The sequence below is a fragment of the Camelus ferus genome, chromosome 20, assembly GCF_009834535.1.
Source record: "Camelus ferus isolate YT-003-E chromosome 20, BCGSAC_Cfer_1.0, whole genome shotgun sequence".
Classification (NCBI taxonomy): Eukaryota; Metazoa; Chordata; class Mammalia; order Artiodactyla; family Camelidae; genus Camelus; species Camelus ferus.
In genome coordinates this window covers 32286467-32302460 of record NC_045715.1, presented here as the reverse complement: position 1 = coordinate 32302460, position 15994 = coordinate 32286467, and the positions used below count along the sequence as shown (strand labels likewise).

Here is a 15994-nt window from a genome sequence, read left to right as displayed (position 1 = left end):
TTTGAAAATGGCATCTTCAGCTTCCAAAAAAACTTCAGTATTCCTTTAATGGTAAAAGCAGAGATACGAAAAGTTATTTTTTTAAATACTTTAAAATCTCACTCTAAGATGCTAAAATGAGGGAAAGTGCTTTTGAATGTGAATGTAATAATTCAAACAAGACAAAGCTTTTTTAAATATTCTGCTCTTGTATACCTTTGCTATATGCAAAAGGTAAAAATCCTACTTTATGACATTGTGCCAAAAGTGAATTAAAGATCAAAGAAAAGTTTATATTCTTAGCTACTTGGATTACATTCATTTTAGCGTTAAAAAGGTCTTTTTATCTTCCTAAAGTCAACAGATACAAATATGGCACACAAATAGCATCACAAAGATGATTAAAGCTTTATTTCTACAGATAAGACAGTCTTACTTCAAGTCATTAAAGACCCATTTTAAAGTCTGTTATCTTAAACTTTGTATAAAAAAACGATAAAACTGGCAAAATAAACTGAACAACTTAATATTCTTACAAGGCATTTTTCTAACACCCAGAGCACCAATTGCAATCGCTGCTTCATCTCTGAAACGCGTCTCCTCACCTCTTCACTAATGTCAACAACATCTCCTACTTTCAGCTCCAGTTCGTCCTCATTTTGTGGGATGTATTCAAAGAGAACTCTGCACTGACGCTTCTTGGTTTCTAAAGCAAGTAACATACAAAAATTAAGTTAAGAAAGGTCGTTAAAACAAACAGCAGCACCTTTACTTACACACTACGTTTACTGTCACACCATTTGTATATATGAATGAAAACAGACCATGTAAGCATTCTAAACAGCTAAATCACAATCTGTTCCGGTTGGCTTTCCACCTTGTTCCCTACGCTACAATCTCTTCATCCTGAAAGAAATTCAAATCCATTACAAATAGGTAGGCTCCCAGCAATGAAATCTACTTATACATCTGATCCCACTAATTATACAAAAGTTAAGTATCTACTGCCAGTTTTGAGACTAGAGACAGTCAATAAAGGACACTGTTGGCACAACAAATTTATCAAACACGCAGATTTACTACAGACAATCACTCCAAGCCAGTGATTTTCAGACTTACTTCCTGATCAAAGTCTAGAAATACTTTATTTTTTTATTACAGTCAGTTACAATGGGTCAATTTCTGGTGTACAGAATAATGTTTCAGTCATACAAATACATACATATATTCCTTTTCATTATAGGTCACTACAAGGTATTAAATATAGTTCCCTGTGCTATCCAGAACAAATTTTTTATCTTTTTTTATATAATAGTAGTTACTATTTGCAAATCTTTAACTCCCAATTTATCCCTTTCCATTCTAAGAATACTTCAAATGCACTAATTTAAAAGTATCTGTGTTTTAAAAAGATAAAATGCACAATGTAAAATGTATTTTATCTTCTTTAATAGATCTATTTTCTGACATAAAAATCAAACTCAGGTGAAGATAAAAATAATTTTACTTTAACTTTTCAAACAAGTTTCATTTATTCAGACAAGTGATGGCTATTTAGGCCTTTAAAAAATGTAACAATTCTTTTTCATGAGTATCAATATATTTTTAAATGATTTAAAGTGAATAAAGAGTATTAATTAGCACGTTCCTGCCTCCAAAAAATATATATCAATTAACTTTGAACAACCTAGGGTATCTTTCAACGAAAAGCTTTCTTATTGTTGCTTTTCCTCTCACACTAGCATAATTCTCCAGTGTTTTTTTCCAAAACAGTGTGCAAAATTATTTGCAAAGTAATTTTTCATTTTTCAAAGGAAACAGCCACATTGGATAATACCATCTAAACAGCCCCTATTATTGCCACAAAATGTGAGTCATTTACTTAAAAAAGAAAAAATTTCTTATGAGTCCATATTTTTACATAATTCACTCATAAGCTAAGGTCACTGCTTTATTGAACTTACCTATTAATTGGCAACACAAAGGAATTTAGAGATTTGTTCACATTTCAAATGGCATACACAATGTCTACCATACACACTGGTCAAATAAGTATTTATAGATTTTCTACAAGGTATCAGAACCTTTGCTAAACACAAAAGAAAATAAAATATATGTAAGAGTAGAGTTGTCAATAAAAGGATGCATGAAATTAAGTCCATTTTTAAAAATAACTATAACTAGTATTTTCTTAAGATAAGAAACCTCCATATAGCTTTTCAGATCTACAAAGAGATTAATGATAAGAAAGTTTTTTTAAATCAGGATTGTATACATAAAGCTATTAACAAGGAAGAGGATAAAGAAGGTACACCAAAAGCAGGGACGTTATTTTTTTATCTTTTATGTACCAACACTACTCTAAGTCCTTCACAAACAAAAGATCATAGAAACTAGTTACAAACATCTCCCACACAAAAGATCATAGAAACTGGTTATACATAGCATCTCACCAATGAGGAACAGGAACTCAGCAGTAATTGTCCAAGACCATAGAGCGAGAGAGAGGCAAAACTCGAAGTGTGCCCACTTCTGCCTCCTACTCTCTGCCCTTCCAGTTTACCAGGCTGCCTCCTTTACAGATATACACAGTTCATGCACTCTAGCCAGGCTGGACCCGTAATCTCTGAAAATACCACGGACTGACCTGCTTATCTCTGTGGCTCTTCCAAAGGGTGCAATTTGAACTGGAATGCTATACTCCCCAGTCCTCACGTGACTGACAACGTCCTACCTGAAGAAGAGCTTAGATACACCTTGTTTGATGACTCTGGTATAGAAGTGCCCTTTCATTTGAACCTTTGAATCTTCATTTGAACTGCACATTATATTTGTCTCTAATATGGTTCTTAATAGTATAAAACTCTGTAGTAATAATAATAGCAACCATTTATCAGGCACTTCTTATAATATTTACTTAGCATGTTAATACCTCTAAAACGCCTTGAGGTAATTATTACTATCATCCCAGTGGTGTTACAGTAACTTGATGCTTTCCTCGGTGAGTTCTGAATCATTACCCATATCCAGCTTTAAATGGCAGATTTGATTGCCCACACTAACACCGTTCTATGATCTTCATACCCATGGGTATTACGATACTCAGCATATAAATGTTGAATAATTTCAGAAGAACCATTTAGAAATGTTTTATATTTTTAGAAAAGCAAAATCAAACTGTGGGAAACTTCACACTCAGTGAAGTAACTTTCCTTATTGTTTCTACTAAAACAGAAAATCCTGTATTTTCAATTGTAGTTTGGTCATGAAGAATGGCAAGTATGTGATGGTTCTGAAAAATAGATCTAAATATTCTGATCAAACAAAGCTCTTAAATTATGGAACTATTTCTCATTGATGATTATTGTTTTAATTTTTCCATCAAATGCTAAAGTGAAGAACATACCACACTCAGAAGTTGGGAAGCTGAATGTTAAAATTTCAGAGACAGTAACAATAAGATTCCTGATCCATTTTTGGTTCTATTTGGTTCTAGAAAGTCTATCTTCAGCATTTAAATTTTTCTAATATAAAAATTTTTTTTATATATTTCTTTCTCCAGTAAACAAAGATAATCATTAAAAGTTAAGAAACATTGAGACTGATCCATTTGCTACATGGCTGAATCATCTTTAAATGTTTTTTTCTTATTCTCAGCAATAAAAAAATCATATTACTTAGGCCATTAAGTGAAAAATTCAAGCTATGCAAGAGTCTAGCTAGTTGAGATAGAGCATTTAAGACAATCAAAATCTTTAAAATTATTATCACCAACATGAAGAAAAAAACTCATGTGATTAGGGGATGAAGTATTATGTCTTCAATATACTTGCAAATGACTTAAGTTTTTAAAATGTATTTACATACGTAGAGAGATAAAACCAACATAACAAAATGTTAACAGCAAACTTAGGTAAAGAATATACTGTGTTCAGTGTACAATTACTACTTCAACTTTTCTGTAAGATTTTAAATTTTTCAAAATAAAATACAAAGTCAGAACACCCTACTCCATTCATTTGAGAGCCCGTCGCTGGGAAGGACTCATTTGAGTGAGTCTCTTTCCCCTTGTAAGTCAGAGTATTTTAATGTCACGGAAGAGAGCCTGAATTACTAACGTGCCTATTTTTCAAAAATTTATTCTGTAAAGGTGTAAAGTCAGTGATCATATTTTGATGATACTCAGAATTTTCATTATTTTCTTCAGCACTGACTCAAAATCAGAAGCATGCTACCAATTATTTTTTGAGAATGAAACACTGCGTAGACTGGCATTCTAATCAATTAATTTTTCATGCATCATCATTTCTTTCTGTACAATTACACGAGTGATCCATCAGTATCCATCTCAATGCATCTTTCACATTCAAAGTAAGTATTACTACCTAGATGAAAAATCATTTCTGTAGCATGAGTTCCCACTCACAAGGAATACAGAGTTACAAGCACTGATGTCTTGCTCACACACGGCATGAGTAGATTCATACCTGGCATCCATTTTTCCCAAATATAAAGTAGAATATCTACTAATATTCCACACTGAGTGTTACATAGAACTGTGATGCTAAAGATGTCAGTTTTTTACTTTCAGAGTAAAACGCTCTACACCATTATCGTTGGGCCTGATTTTATAAGGGCCACAGCAGTAATGTCATTTGTACCTTACTGCAATCAACTCTGCCCTGGAAAATTGTCTGTGCTCACTCTAGAAAACACATGTTTGTCTCACGAAAGAAGGTATTATGCCTAACTTACAAGCACTAGCAAAAGTTTTGATGGCTTTGTGACTAGACCTCACAAAAAAGCCAACGCTTTTTGGCTTTGGAGACCAGAGGAAAATAGCTAGCAACTCCAGTCCCCAGATATTTATCTTACTATCGATGTGAACTTCTCCTTTTTAGTTGCGTAGACAAAATTCAACACACATGCAGATTCACTTGTCTTGGCACCCAAAGATTTCAACTGAACCTTCACACTGCAGTGTTTATCACTGTCAACCTTTTAATGGTTTGGCTTTTTTTTTAATATGAATAGCATTGGTTAAAAGTGTATATACTACTATTTTAAATTACAATGAAACATTTTTGAAGAACTGATCTATTTCATAAATTAAGGATACGCTGCAAACTAACAGTAACCAAAAAAACTGATTGAAAAAAAGGTAGCTGCTTTTCCTGGAAAAGTCATCTGAAAGCAAAAACAAACAACCCGCATCCTGTTTTAAATGTTAACACCAAATGACCAATTTAGTCTTCGCAGCACTTGTACTTAAAATCAAGTTATGGAGGGTCCTTCGGAAAAAGCTTAAGCCTCCCGGGCCCCGTACCAACCATGTAATCGTTTTTCCTTCTTACAAGAAAAGAGTTATGACCAGCGTTCCCGAGGAAGATAAAATTTAGTGTGTCCTTCCCTATTAGAGACAGAATAACCTTGAAGCCCTTTGTCTAGCCCCTACTTAAGAAGAGATTTATACCTTGAGAGCTCAGTAAAGCTAAAGAAAGTGGCAAATAAATTTTACAATAGACAGAGGTCATAAATAACGCTTTCGTGGGCCTAAAACTTCTCATTGTGCACAGAAATTCTATATAGAGGTTCATTTGTAGGATGTGGAATTGACTGTTATCTAACCCCAATCTCCAGAGTTCAGAGTCCAGGGCAATTAGAACTACTAAACACTCCACCTTCAGGCGGTAGTCTCAAAGCAGTATGGGTAATATCTAAACATTGTTTGCACACTGCATTCACTGGGAGACAAAGAACACATAGAACCCTTTAACTGGTCTGTTTCATTTTTATGAAAATCTGTTTTCATTTTATGAAAATAATCAAAAGGTGATATAACCTAGAAGCAGAGGTTTCCCCAAACTTCACAGACAGTAGCATAGAAAGTAACAGGTTGAGATATGAGATTATAAAAGTCATTAATAAGCCTTACATTTGTGAAATATGTAAACAAAATTTGTAAAATTTCTTTATCGTAGACTACTTAGTATACAAGGGATTTTAGTACCAACATCAAACACAAGGGACCACCAATGTCAAAGACACTGATGTAAGATAAATGCGGTTAAATACTCATTCATAACTTATTACATCAAACTGAACATAGTAGTCAGTATTCAATCTCTCAAGGGGCTCCAGGTTTACTATATTAAAACACTACCAAGGAACTATATTCAATATCTTGTAGTAACCTACAATGAAAAAGAATATGAAAAGTAATATATGTATGTACATGTATGACTGAAACTTTATGCTGTACACCAGAAATTGACACACTGTAAACTGACTATGCTTCAATTAAAAAACAAAACAAAACACTATCTGCTTCCATAAATGTTATACCTCTTTGTACATGTTTAATATCTTTTTTAGTAATAGTCTTTCTAAGACTGTAAGTTTATAAGAACAGCAATTTACCAGTCTTTTTTTTTTTTTTTTTTGTCTTTTTACCACTTTCTCATCAGCAGCAAAATACAATTTAAAAGAGTTTAAATGATCCAAGGTCATAAGACAGACTCAAACTTAAGTCTGATTTCAAGTGTGGTACTCTTCCTCTATCCTAAACTGTTCTCTTAACATATTTACAGAGTATCACACAGATGAAGGACACTCTGCTGGGCCAACCACCTGGGAAAACTGAATGTACATGTTCAGATGACTAACCACTAAAAAAAAAAATTGGGGAATGGGGCACATAATTACATTTATTTATTTATTTTAATGGAGGTACTGGGGATTGAACCCAGGACCTCGTGCATGATAAGCACATGCTCTACCCTCCCCGCTAAAAAAAAAAAAAAAAACTTATCAAATGCTTGCATCTATACTGCTTAAGCATGAGTAGATCTTTTGGCATTTCATTAAATAAATGGAATTAAAGCAAATTTAAGGACAAAGTGTTAACTATTCAGCAGAGCCTGTAAGACTAGTAAGAAGACAAAGCCTTATATCTTAATTTCTGATTCCTACAGATAGGAAGTTATAGGAAGTAAGATAGTAACTACGAAGTTATAAAGCATCCTTCTATTTTGATTTGAATAAACGGAAAAAAAAATTATTTACATACTCTTCTTAATGTTTTTGGTTTGTGGATGTGGTTGAATTCCTCCGGCGAGAAGTCCATAGGTGCTTATTCGTTGTACAAGACTTGCTACATTCCCATGCCTTTCCCGTTTGATGGGCAAACTGTCATCCTTGGATTCTGTTTCTCTCTTAACCTCCTACAAAAGGAGAAATCAGTAAGCAGGTAAATTAAGTTGTATATTATTAAATTAAACTCTCAAATGTAAAATACCAAAACCAGGTACAGTGATCATTACACAAAACATAGTATCTACAGTTTTCAACCTTTTTCTCTGCCCACACGTGTCTAAAGAATACAACACACTTCGGTAACAGTGACTCACTATGAGTTTAAGTCTTATCAGAACAAGAGATGAAAGTAAAGAAAGTGACACTGAATCCACCTCCACCCCAACATACAAAAAACACATAAACACACACGCACATAAGCAAACAGTAAGACAAACAATAATTCTAAGTCAGGGGTGGGCAAACTTTTTCCGTAATGGGCCAGATAGTAAAATGTTCTAGGATTTGTAGGCCATACAATCTCTGTGCCAGCAATGAACTCTGCCACCTGTAGAGCAAAAGCAGTCATATACATAAATGAATGAGTGTAGCTATTATCCAAGAAAATTTTATTTATGGACACTTAAAATTTCAAATTTCACATCATTTTCATGTCATTAAATATTGTTCTTTATTTGATTTTTTTCCAACTACTTATAAAATTCTTAACTAGCATTCATGGGCACTACAAAAACAGGTGGTGTTTCGATTTGGCCCATGGGCTGTTTGATTAAACCCTGTTCTCAGTCATAAGTCTAACATGGAGATAGGTGAACCTTCATGAAAAGTATGAGGTTTTATTGGAAGACATAAAGGAAGACAAATAAAAGGGAAGTTAGGCCATGTTCAGTGATTGAAAACTTATTATCATAAATATAGCATTTTCCCCTAAAATTGATACAATGCCAACTGAATAAATATATCACAGATTTGGGAGAGCAATTAAATAAACTGGTTCTGAATTTGTACAGAAGAACAAAAGGCCAAAACAGTAAAAATACTTTAGTGAAAAGAAAGTGAAGGGACTTTTTAAAAACTAAGATATAAAGAAAAATTATATGATACTATAATCAGTGTGTACTGGCATAAAAACAGATATATTGATAAGTGAAAGAAAATAGAGGGTCCATAACAGTCAAACCTGATTTATAACAGGCAAAAAGTGAGGGGGAAAAACTGAATCTTACATGATGCTTGTAAAACTAACATTTTGCATTTAGGGAGTAGGGAATAAAACTGGATTCCTACTTCACACATTTGATATTAAAATTAACAGCTTCTTTTCATTAAAAGCAACCATGTAAAAGAAGCCAATCACTAACCAGAGATATTTTTCACACAGAAAGTTAACAAGGAATCTGCATCTCCGGGTGTTTACGTCTAATGCAATGTTAACTACGCACTGTGTAACCGGTAGGATTTCAGATTATTTTGACTTCTTTGTACTGTTCAGAGTGTTTAATGCTTGCTTTTTTTGTTTAACAATGTGTATCATTTTGCAAACAGAAAAAAAGTTTTGCACTTTGGGAAGACTGTTACGTTGGTGAAAACTTATTAAAGTACAGAACACACAGAAGACACAAAATCTTTCACAATGTAGACTGCTTCATTTTTACTGGTAATGTACCTCAGGAAAAATACTTCAATTTGCTATTAATAATACATGACGTAACACATGAACACCTCAGCTTTCAGACTGCACTAAATATTTCTCAAACTAATAAAAATATGAAAATCTATGTAAAAACTGGTAGTTACAACCTCAACACGCCAGAGAGCACTCATTTCGGATTCTCCTGAACATCCCATGTGCTACCTACATTTCAAAAAGAACAAAAGTCTTATCTCTTACTGCTGCTTTCTGTGGTGCAGGAGACCAAGAACTTGGCTTGACATTCAAATCTTGTTCCTCTAGGAAAGTAACTCCAATTTGACCAAATGTGATTAAGAGTACAGGTTCAGGAACCAGGTCACATGAGTACAAAGCCTGGTTCTATCCTGTTGGCTAGCTAAATAACTAGGTATTTGTGTTATCTTTTAACAAAAATTAACCACATGAATAAGTACAACATATTAATTAAGACAAGGACAGTGTCTCTCGTTTCCAAAAAAAAAAAATTTACAATATATTGCTCAAGATCTAGAAACATTTTCCAGACCTTCAATATTTGCTGAGACATAATCAAATCCATGAATATTGGACATCATTAATCTTCTGAGAACAAAAGACGCACAAAAAAAGAGGAGGAAGCACAATAAAAATATATACAGTCTACACTGAATAGGGAAAACTCAGGTTTACAGCCTTCCAAACACATAATGCCAACTAAAATGTTATCAAAAGTTTCAAGTGACTTTAGGCTCTAAGCAAAGTTATAAATAAGGTCAACTCTGAGATAGGCTCCACCTCCTCCACCTGTGAAATCTCCTCCTGCTACAATCTGCTACCACCAGATACACACACAGACACACACACACACTCTTTCTCTCTCTCTCTCACACACACACACACCAATCTACTCTCTTCCCTAATTCCTGGACACACGGTACCCCCAAATCACTCTTTCACAATCATTCATCTTTAATAGCAATTTTACTGAGTACCTATAAATCTTAGTAAGGCTTCCAGTCTGCCCTTTACTTCCTTTTACCTAATCAGCCAGTAAATCAAATACAAATTAACATTGCAACATCTCTTTCTACAAACTTTGCTTCTATTCTTACTCTGAAAATGACTCCAGGAGAGCCAGTAAAAAGAGGAGTCCTCACTTGAGAGTGCCATGTGTTGGCAAAGCAAACTCAGAAAAGCTGAATCTCGCTCTACAAAAGAGGGAAGCCTCCTACACAACAGGTAATGTCAACACCAAACTGGCCAAGAAAAAAAATACAATGCGGATAATTTCTATATAGACAAGAATGTACTATACATTCGTTTAGTTTCACAGATAAGTAATAGGAAGTAGCAAATTAAAGGAAAAGATGAAAAATATAAGCAAATGAGGGGTAGCCTTAAAAAGGCTGGCTGGAGACGGTATAGTTATATTCTTTATCTATTAAGGTAATCAAAGATACTTCATTCTGATCACACTAACCATAAACAGGGAACTTAAAAGGTTAATCAACAAAATTCACAAACCACTCCTTCATGTTGAAATATTATCTATTTTACAACTTGGTTATCTGAGCATGACCAGTAAAGGACCATGGCCTGAAAACAGAAAGCAATTAACTTCTCTACGTCATGGAATCAAAGGTCGCAAAGAATAAGAAAACCCAGATTAGAAGGCAAGTGTTTCTTTTTACTTCTCAAGTAAGAGAGACAGGTATCTAATCACCAAATCCCTAAACAGAGTTACAGTTTTGCTCATGCTAATTAAATCTGAGGAATACAGTAGTCCGTCCTTATCCACAGGGTCCTAAGACCTCCAGGGGATGCCTGGAACCATGGACTGCACTGAGCCTTACATACACTGTGTTTTTTCCTAAATATATATACACCTATGATAAAGTTTAACTTATAAATTAGACACAGTACTGATAATAGAAAATTATAACAATTTACTCTGGTAAAAGTTATGTGCATGTGGTCTCTCTCTTTTAAAATCTCTTACAAATACAGTGCCTCTTCCATCTTAACAAGCACTTATCACACACACCATGGCCGTAACTGTTCCTGTTTGAGGTGAGACAGCAAAACTAGTATGAATATTTTTCTTCTTCACAATTTCACAGGAGATTCATTCTTACCATGCACAGATCTTTGCAACTTCATATGATTTTTTTTTCTTTCCTTATTAAGTCAAGAGCTTTCATCTTTTCACTTAAAGGAAGCACTTTACAGCTTTTGCTGGCATTTCTGTATTGTCAGTGTCACAACTCTTGAGCTCAGCAGCCGTTATTAAGTAAAATAAGGGTTACTTCAACACAGGTGCTGTGACACCGTGACAGTTGATCTGATAACCAAGACAGCTCGTAGGTGACTAACAGGTGGGACAGGCTGGACAGAGGGTGATTCACATCCCAGACGTAATGGCATGTGACTTAAGACTTACGAATTGTTTACTTCTGGAATTTTCTGTTTAATATTTTCAGACTACAGCTTCCTAGCTGAAGCTTCAGAAAGCAAAGCCATGGATAAGAGGGGGACTAGACTTAATTATTTTTAAGTTAACATTCGGGATTTCCAACAGCATTATATAAAACGAGTACCTCCACCTTTACAGAAGCATAAATCAGACAATGTGGAAGAGTGATATTACTAAAGAATAAGAAAAATAAGCAGGATTGAATGTTTATTTGATGTACATCCACTGTTTGACCTTTGACTGAGTCAACATTAGACCCATACTTAAAAGAATAGGTTTCCAACATAACAAAGTGGTTTACCTCATTCCTAAAGTTTTCATTTTGTTTTCTGGAATATAAGTGACAGCATATAAGGTATGATCCAGAAAGAACTACCTTAAGGCATTAGATTTTCTTTTTCTTTTTTCATTATGATTAAATTAAATGGACATCCAAAAAAAAAAAAAAAAAACCTTAAGTCCAAACAAAAACAAAACGACCAACAGGAGAAAGTCTCCGTGATATGAAATCAGCTCGTACCTCCCTGAGTGCCACGTATCAGAACCGTCAAGGAAAACAACAATGACAGATATAGCACACCGGGGCCACTGTGACAGTTTCTCAACTTACTCTCTTTCCCTAAATATGCTATTCTCCACATGACTGCTGTGTCTCCAAGTTTAACAAAGGGCCTCGCTATTTTCACAGCTCCTCCCCAATCTGGAAAAGGCGAACGTAGGAAAGGTGTGTGTGTGTAGGGGGGGTGGTTATGTACATTCATTGTCAATGGCATCCTGCTCCTCTCCTTTTTCTCATACAAGAATGTTAACAAGAGCCAAGCGAAGCAGAGTGGGAAAAGCACTGAAGAAAGAACTCTTCTTACCAATATTCTTTCAGACTTATCACACTTATCGAAATGGACTGAAACTGCCCCAGTAGATTATGATGGTCACACTTTTTCATACTAGTTTTGCTAATTCAAATATGTTGTTTTAGCTTTCCACCCAAGGATAAAAAGGGTTTTAGGATAAGATCTGCAGTGTATCTATGACTCAAAAGACATTAGGCCTACATAGAGACCCTTCTCTCAAAGCTGCTGGACTCCTTGAGGTCACTGACAAGCAGGTAATGAGTCCTGGTCCAAAGAGCAAAACCAGGAGATGCCCCATAAATCTAGGTTCTGACACTCCTGCTTTAAATTATTTCTACAACTTGAAATACCTTAGCAGGAATAAATGTATTAACTCCTAAGGGCAAAAATTAGAGTTTAACTTTCCAGGTAAGTCCCGGGTAAACACGAACATGATTTACATAACAATGTCTTGAATTTAAATTTGTGGTGTGAAAAATCGGATGTAAAAGGAGGGGAGGGTACAAATAATTCAGTTTAAAACATTTTCTATAGAAAACTGTCTAAAAGTGGAAGGACATGAGGAAAGAGTTACAAGGAAAGAAATGTACTTTTCACAGTAGGTATTTTCTACATTGTTTGAATTTTGTTTAAACATGTATTACTTCACTAATTTTTTTTTTAATAAAAAAACTGCTGTGCCCACAAATTGTCTTAGGGCATCTAGAGAAAGGTCTCAGCTGTGCAAGCACACACTAAATCTAAGTCCTTACACGTCTTTTCTAGCATTACCTGTATTGAACTGTTTCTCTAACTCAGTCCATACAGTCTACAAGGGATTCAAAGTGCATCAAAAATAACCCAAACCTCAGAACAAATTGCTCTTAATCAGCGTGTAAAGCATAGTTCATGTTTCATGATGTATAACAAAAAAAGGACTGGGAGGTACCATAAATAACTAGAGACAACTCTGACATTTCATATACTGGTTTTGTTTTAATTCCCAATAAGTAAAGTTATCTTCCATTTAATATTCTGACATCAGCATTTGTTCCTCCTCTAACATGTTTCCAATTAACGAAAGTAAATCCAACTCCAAACATTCTTCTGATATAAAGTTAGCTTCCTGAACTGTTCTGTGAGTCACCAATATGTCTTCAAACACTTGAAAACACCACTGAGGCTTATCTAAACAAACGAGTAGTTTTCATAAAGTAAGGAATAAAAAATAATAAAGGTCACATAAAATCAAACTATCATTTCCTTCATTCAAATAATAATTCTTCCTAAGGAAATAGTGGAATAAGATTTTAAAACTAAATGAGAATTTGATATTCAAAAAAAAAAAAAAAATCACTGAGACCCTTCCAAAGCAGCAATCTTATCATCATCTTATTCCCCATACTTTTTTTAAAGTAGCTTTTAAAAAGATATTAAATAAATTTAAAGATCTAATGTCTACTTAGTCATTTAACCTACAAATTCTAGAAATAATATGAAAAACATTTTTGAATACAAGATAAATTGTTGAACTGCCTAATATTTAAGAAAAAAGGTGATGCAGCTGATTTCAGTCTTCTTTTCTCAACAGGAAAAAAATTTTGCTAGAAATGTAGGTCAAAACAAAGAAAAAAACCAAATGATTTTTATTCACTTATCAGCTTAAGCATGAGTAACTTTTGTTTCTTTGTTCCTTATTACATCAAAAAGTCTCAAACACTTTATCAAGCTCTGAGCACTCTTCAAAGGGGACCAAAATTCCACTTTAAATCTTAAAATATAAGGAAAAGCAATTCACTTACCACCACCTGAGACATCTTCTGTAAACATATCCACTTACTTTTTAAAGCCTCAGAGTGAAAACACTGTAGCAATAACAGATATGTAATAACCTGTAGCACCTCTAGGATCGGTATGAAGCTCACAAGAAAGCTGCTTCAAAACTCGAAGAGCAGCACCCCCACCACAAAACCGTCCTGCTAACACTCGTCACGTTCGACTAATAAAAATATTTCTTTTAACCTCTTTTGGTTAACTTCTTTCACTGATACTTCTCTGCTTTCTCCATAACCCTCAGGCTTCAATACTGGTAAAACTACCAAATGTGCCTTCAGTAGTAATGCTCCTCCCATCCTCCTCCCCAGCTTCCTCTGACACGCTCAGGTGGATCAGACTATGCCCCTACCACATACGACACGCGTCAGTGAATGAGGCCGCTAACAGTTATTAAATGCCTACAGCTACTCAACTGCACTCTGAGCTACCCTCATGCTTATTTTAATCTTCAGAAGGCATAACTTAAAATAAAGGGTATCAACTATGCTTATCAATCTTTTACTAAATGCTAATCTAATCTTTTGTTAAAGGTAATTAATATTACATTTTTCCAAGCACTGGCTTTATAATCACAGCTTAAGGAAAAACAGCTATTCCTACACCACTTCTAAAAGGAGAAACTTCTATGCTGTGAGTTTTCAGACTGTTAAAATGTGCACTGCAATCTCTACTAAAATGCATCACCATCTAGATTGCCTTGTGGAAAGAGGGGATGTATTTTTCCCTAAGAAAAAGTACTGAATACTCTACTCTTTCCTCACGGATTTGTAATGTTAAAGAACTAAGCCAAAATTGAAAAGAAATATGTTAGTTTATCAGATTTTTCTACATTCTCAGCTTTAATGTTTTGGACTAAAGTAGAGAGTCAAGTGTCTGATTTGTTAGTGTAAACTTTGAGATTCAGTATCAGTGTCTTAGCTGATATAAAAAAGAAAGCAAGATTGATGAAACTCTTAGACTGAAAATCAAAACATCAAAACCAATGAAAACACAGAAGAGTATCTTTAAACATTCTCTACTCCCAAGCTGTACTTAGACAAGTCGCAGAAAGTACTGATGAAAGATAAAGGACATCTAAGCAGAAGAAAGACAAAGGACAAAGAGCAAAACTCTGTGAATTACCAAGAGCTACCCAAAGGGTAGACAGGTGGTCAAATACACACGCACATGTACAAACACACGTACACCCACCATTTTATTATCCACCAGGACGCCAAGTAACCATGACATTCATTACAGCAGTACTTGGGTCTCTAGTTTTTTCAGTTCTGCAGAGTAAAAATTTATCTACAGCTCTTTAGTTTTAAAAAAAATACGTTAATATATTTCTTTAAGGTTAAATCCTATGAAGCAACAGCTAGGAATTTAACTGAGAATGCTTACCTTAGCAAAATTATCAGGAAACATTCCCCTTCTGCCATTTAGTTCTCCTTCTAGCCATCCTTCCTCCTGCAGTTTTCTCACATTCCTGATGACTTCCCCAACTCGAATAGTTAACTCATCATCGTGCACAGCATCATAGTCATACTCCACAATATAGTCAACTAAAAAAGGAAAAAGAAACAAATATCTAAAACTTAATTCACAAAACAGTACCGACCATATTAATAAACTTAAAACTAAGGAAGCTGTTTAGCAACAATAATTAATATTACAAAGACATCACCAAAGCTTACCTCAATTTTAAACATCTGGCTACATCAGCAAATTTCCTGATTGCCTGAGTATAATGCACAGTACCAGCTTTAAGCAGAGCCCTCAACACAACATATAATTCATGTGATCGGTTATTCTGCCAGTCAGCTATACATTCTTTGTGACAAACTCTAAGGTGGTTCCCATGATCCCCATATCTTAATATTCATGTCCTTGTCTAATTCTCTCTCTCAAGTGTAAGCATGGCCTATGCCTGACTTCTAACCAACAGAATATGACAAAGATGATGGATTGTATTGACTATGTAAGATTTTAATGTCCATCTTGCTAAGAAACTGTCACTTGCTGGCTTTGAAGTTGCAAGCCGCTTTTTTGTGAGCTGGCCTGTGGATAGGGCCACACGCAAGCAACTGAGGAGGTCTCTGGCTCACAGCCAGGAAAAACTGAGGCTCACAGTCCGGCAGCCCACAGGGA

General features: G+C 34.7%; 1 protein-coding gene across 2 annotated transcripts in view; it reads right to left on the bottom strand.

The window, feature by feature from the left end:
• Positions 1 to 15994, bottom strand: part of CD2AP (CD2 associated protein) — a 91005-nt gene that overhangs the window by 50261 nt on the left and 24750 nt on the right. Inside the window, exons 2-4 of one of the 2 annotated variants that reach the window (XM_032463213.1) lie at positions 15248 to 15408; positions 7049 to 7202; positions 585 to 685 (exon numbers count right to left, since the gene is read on the bottom strand). In XM_032463213.1, coding sequence (XP_032319104.1) covers positions 585 to 685; positions 7049 to 7202; positions 15248 to 15408 — 416 coding nt within the window. Of the gene's footprint in view, positions 1 to 584; positions 686 to 7048; positions 7203 to 13830; positions 14113 to 15247; positions 15409 to 15994 lie in introns of those variants that run through there. The other variant, XM_032463214.1, reaches the window with a different exon arrangement.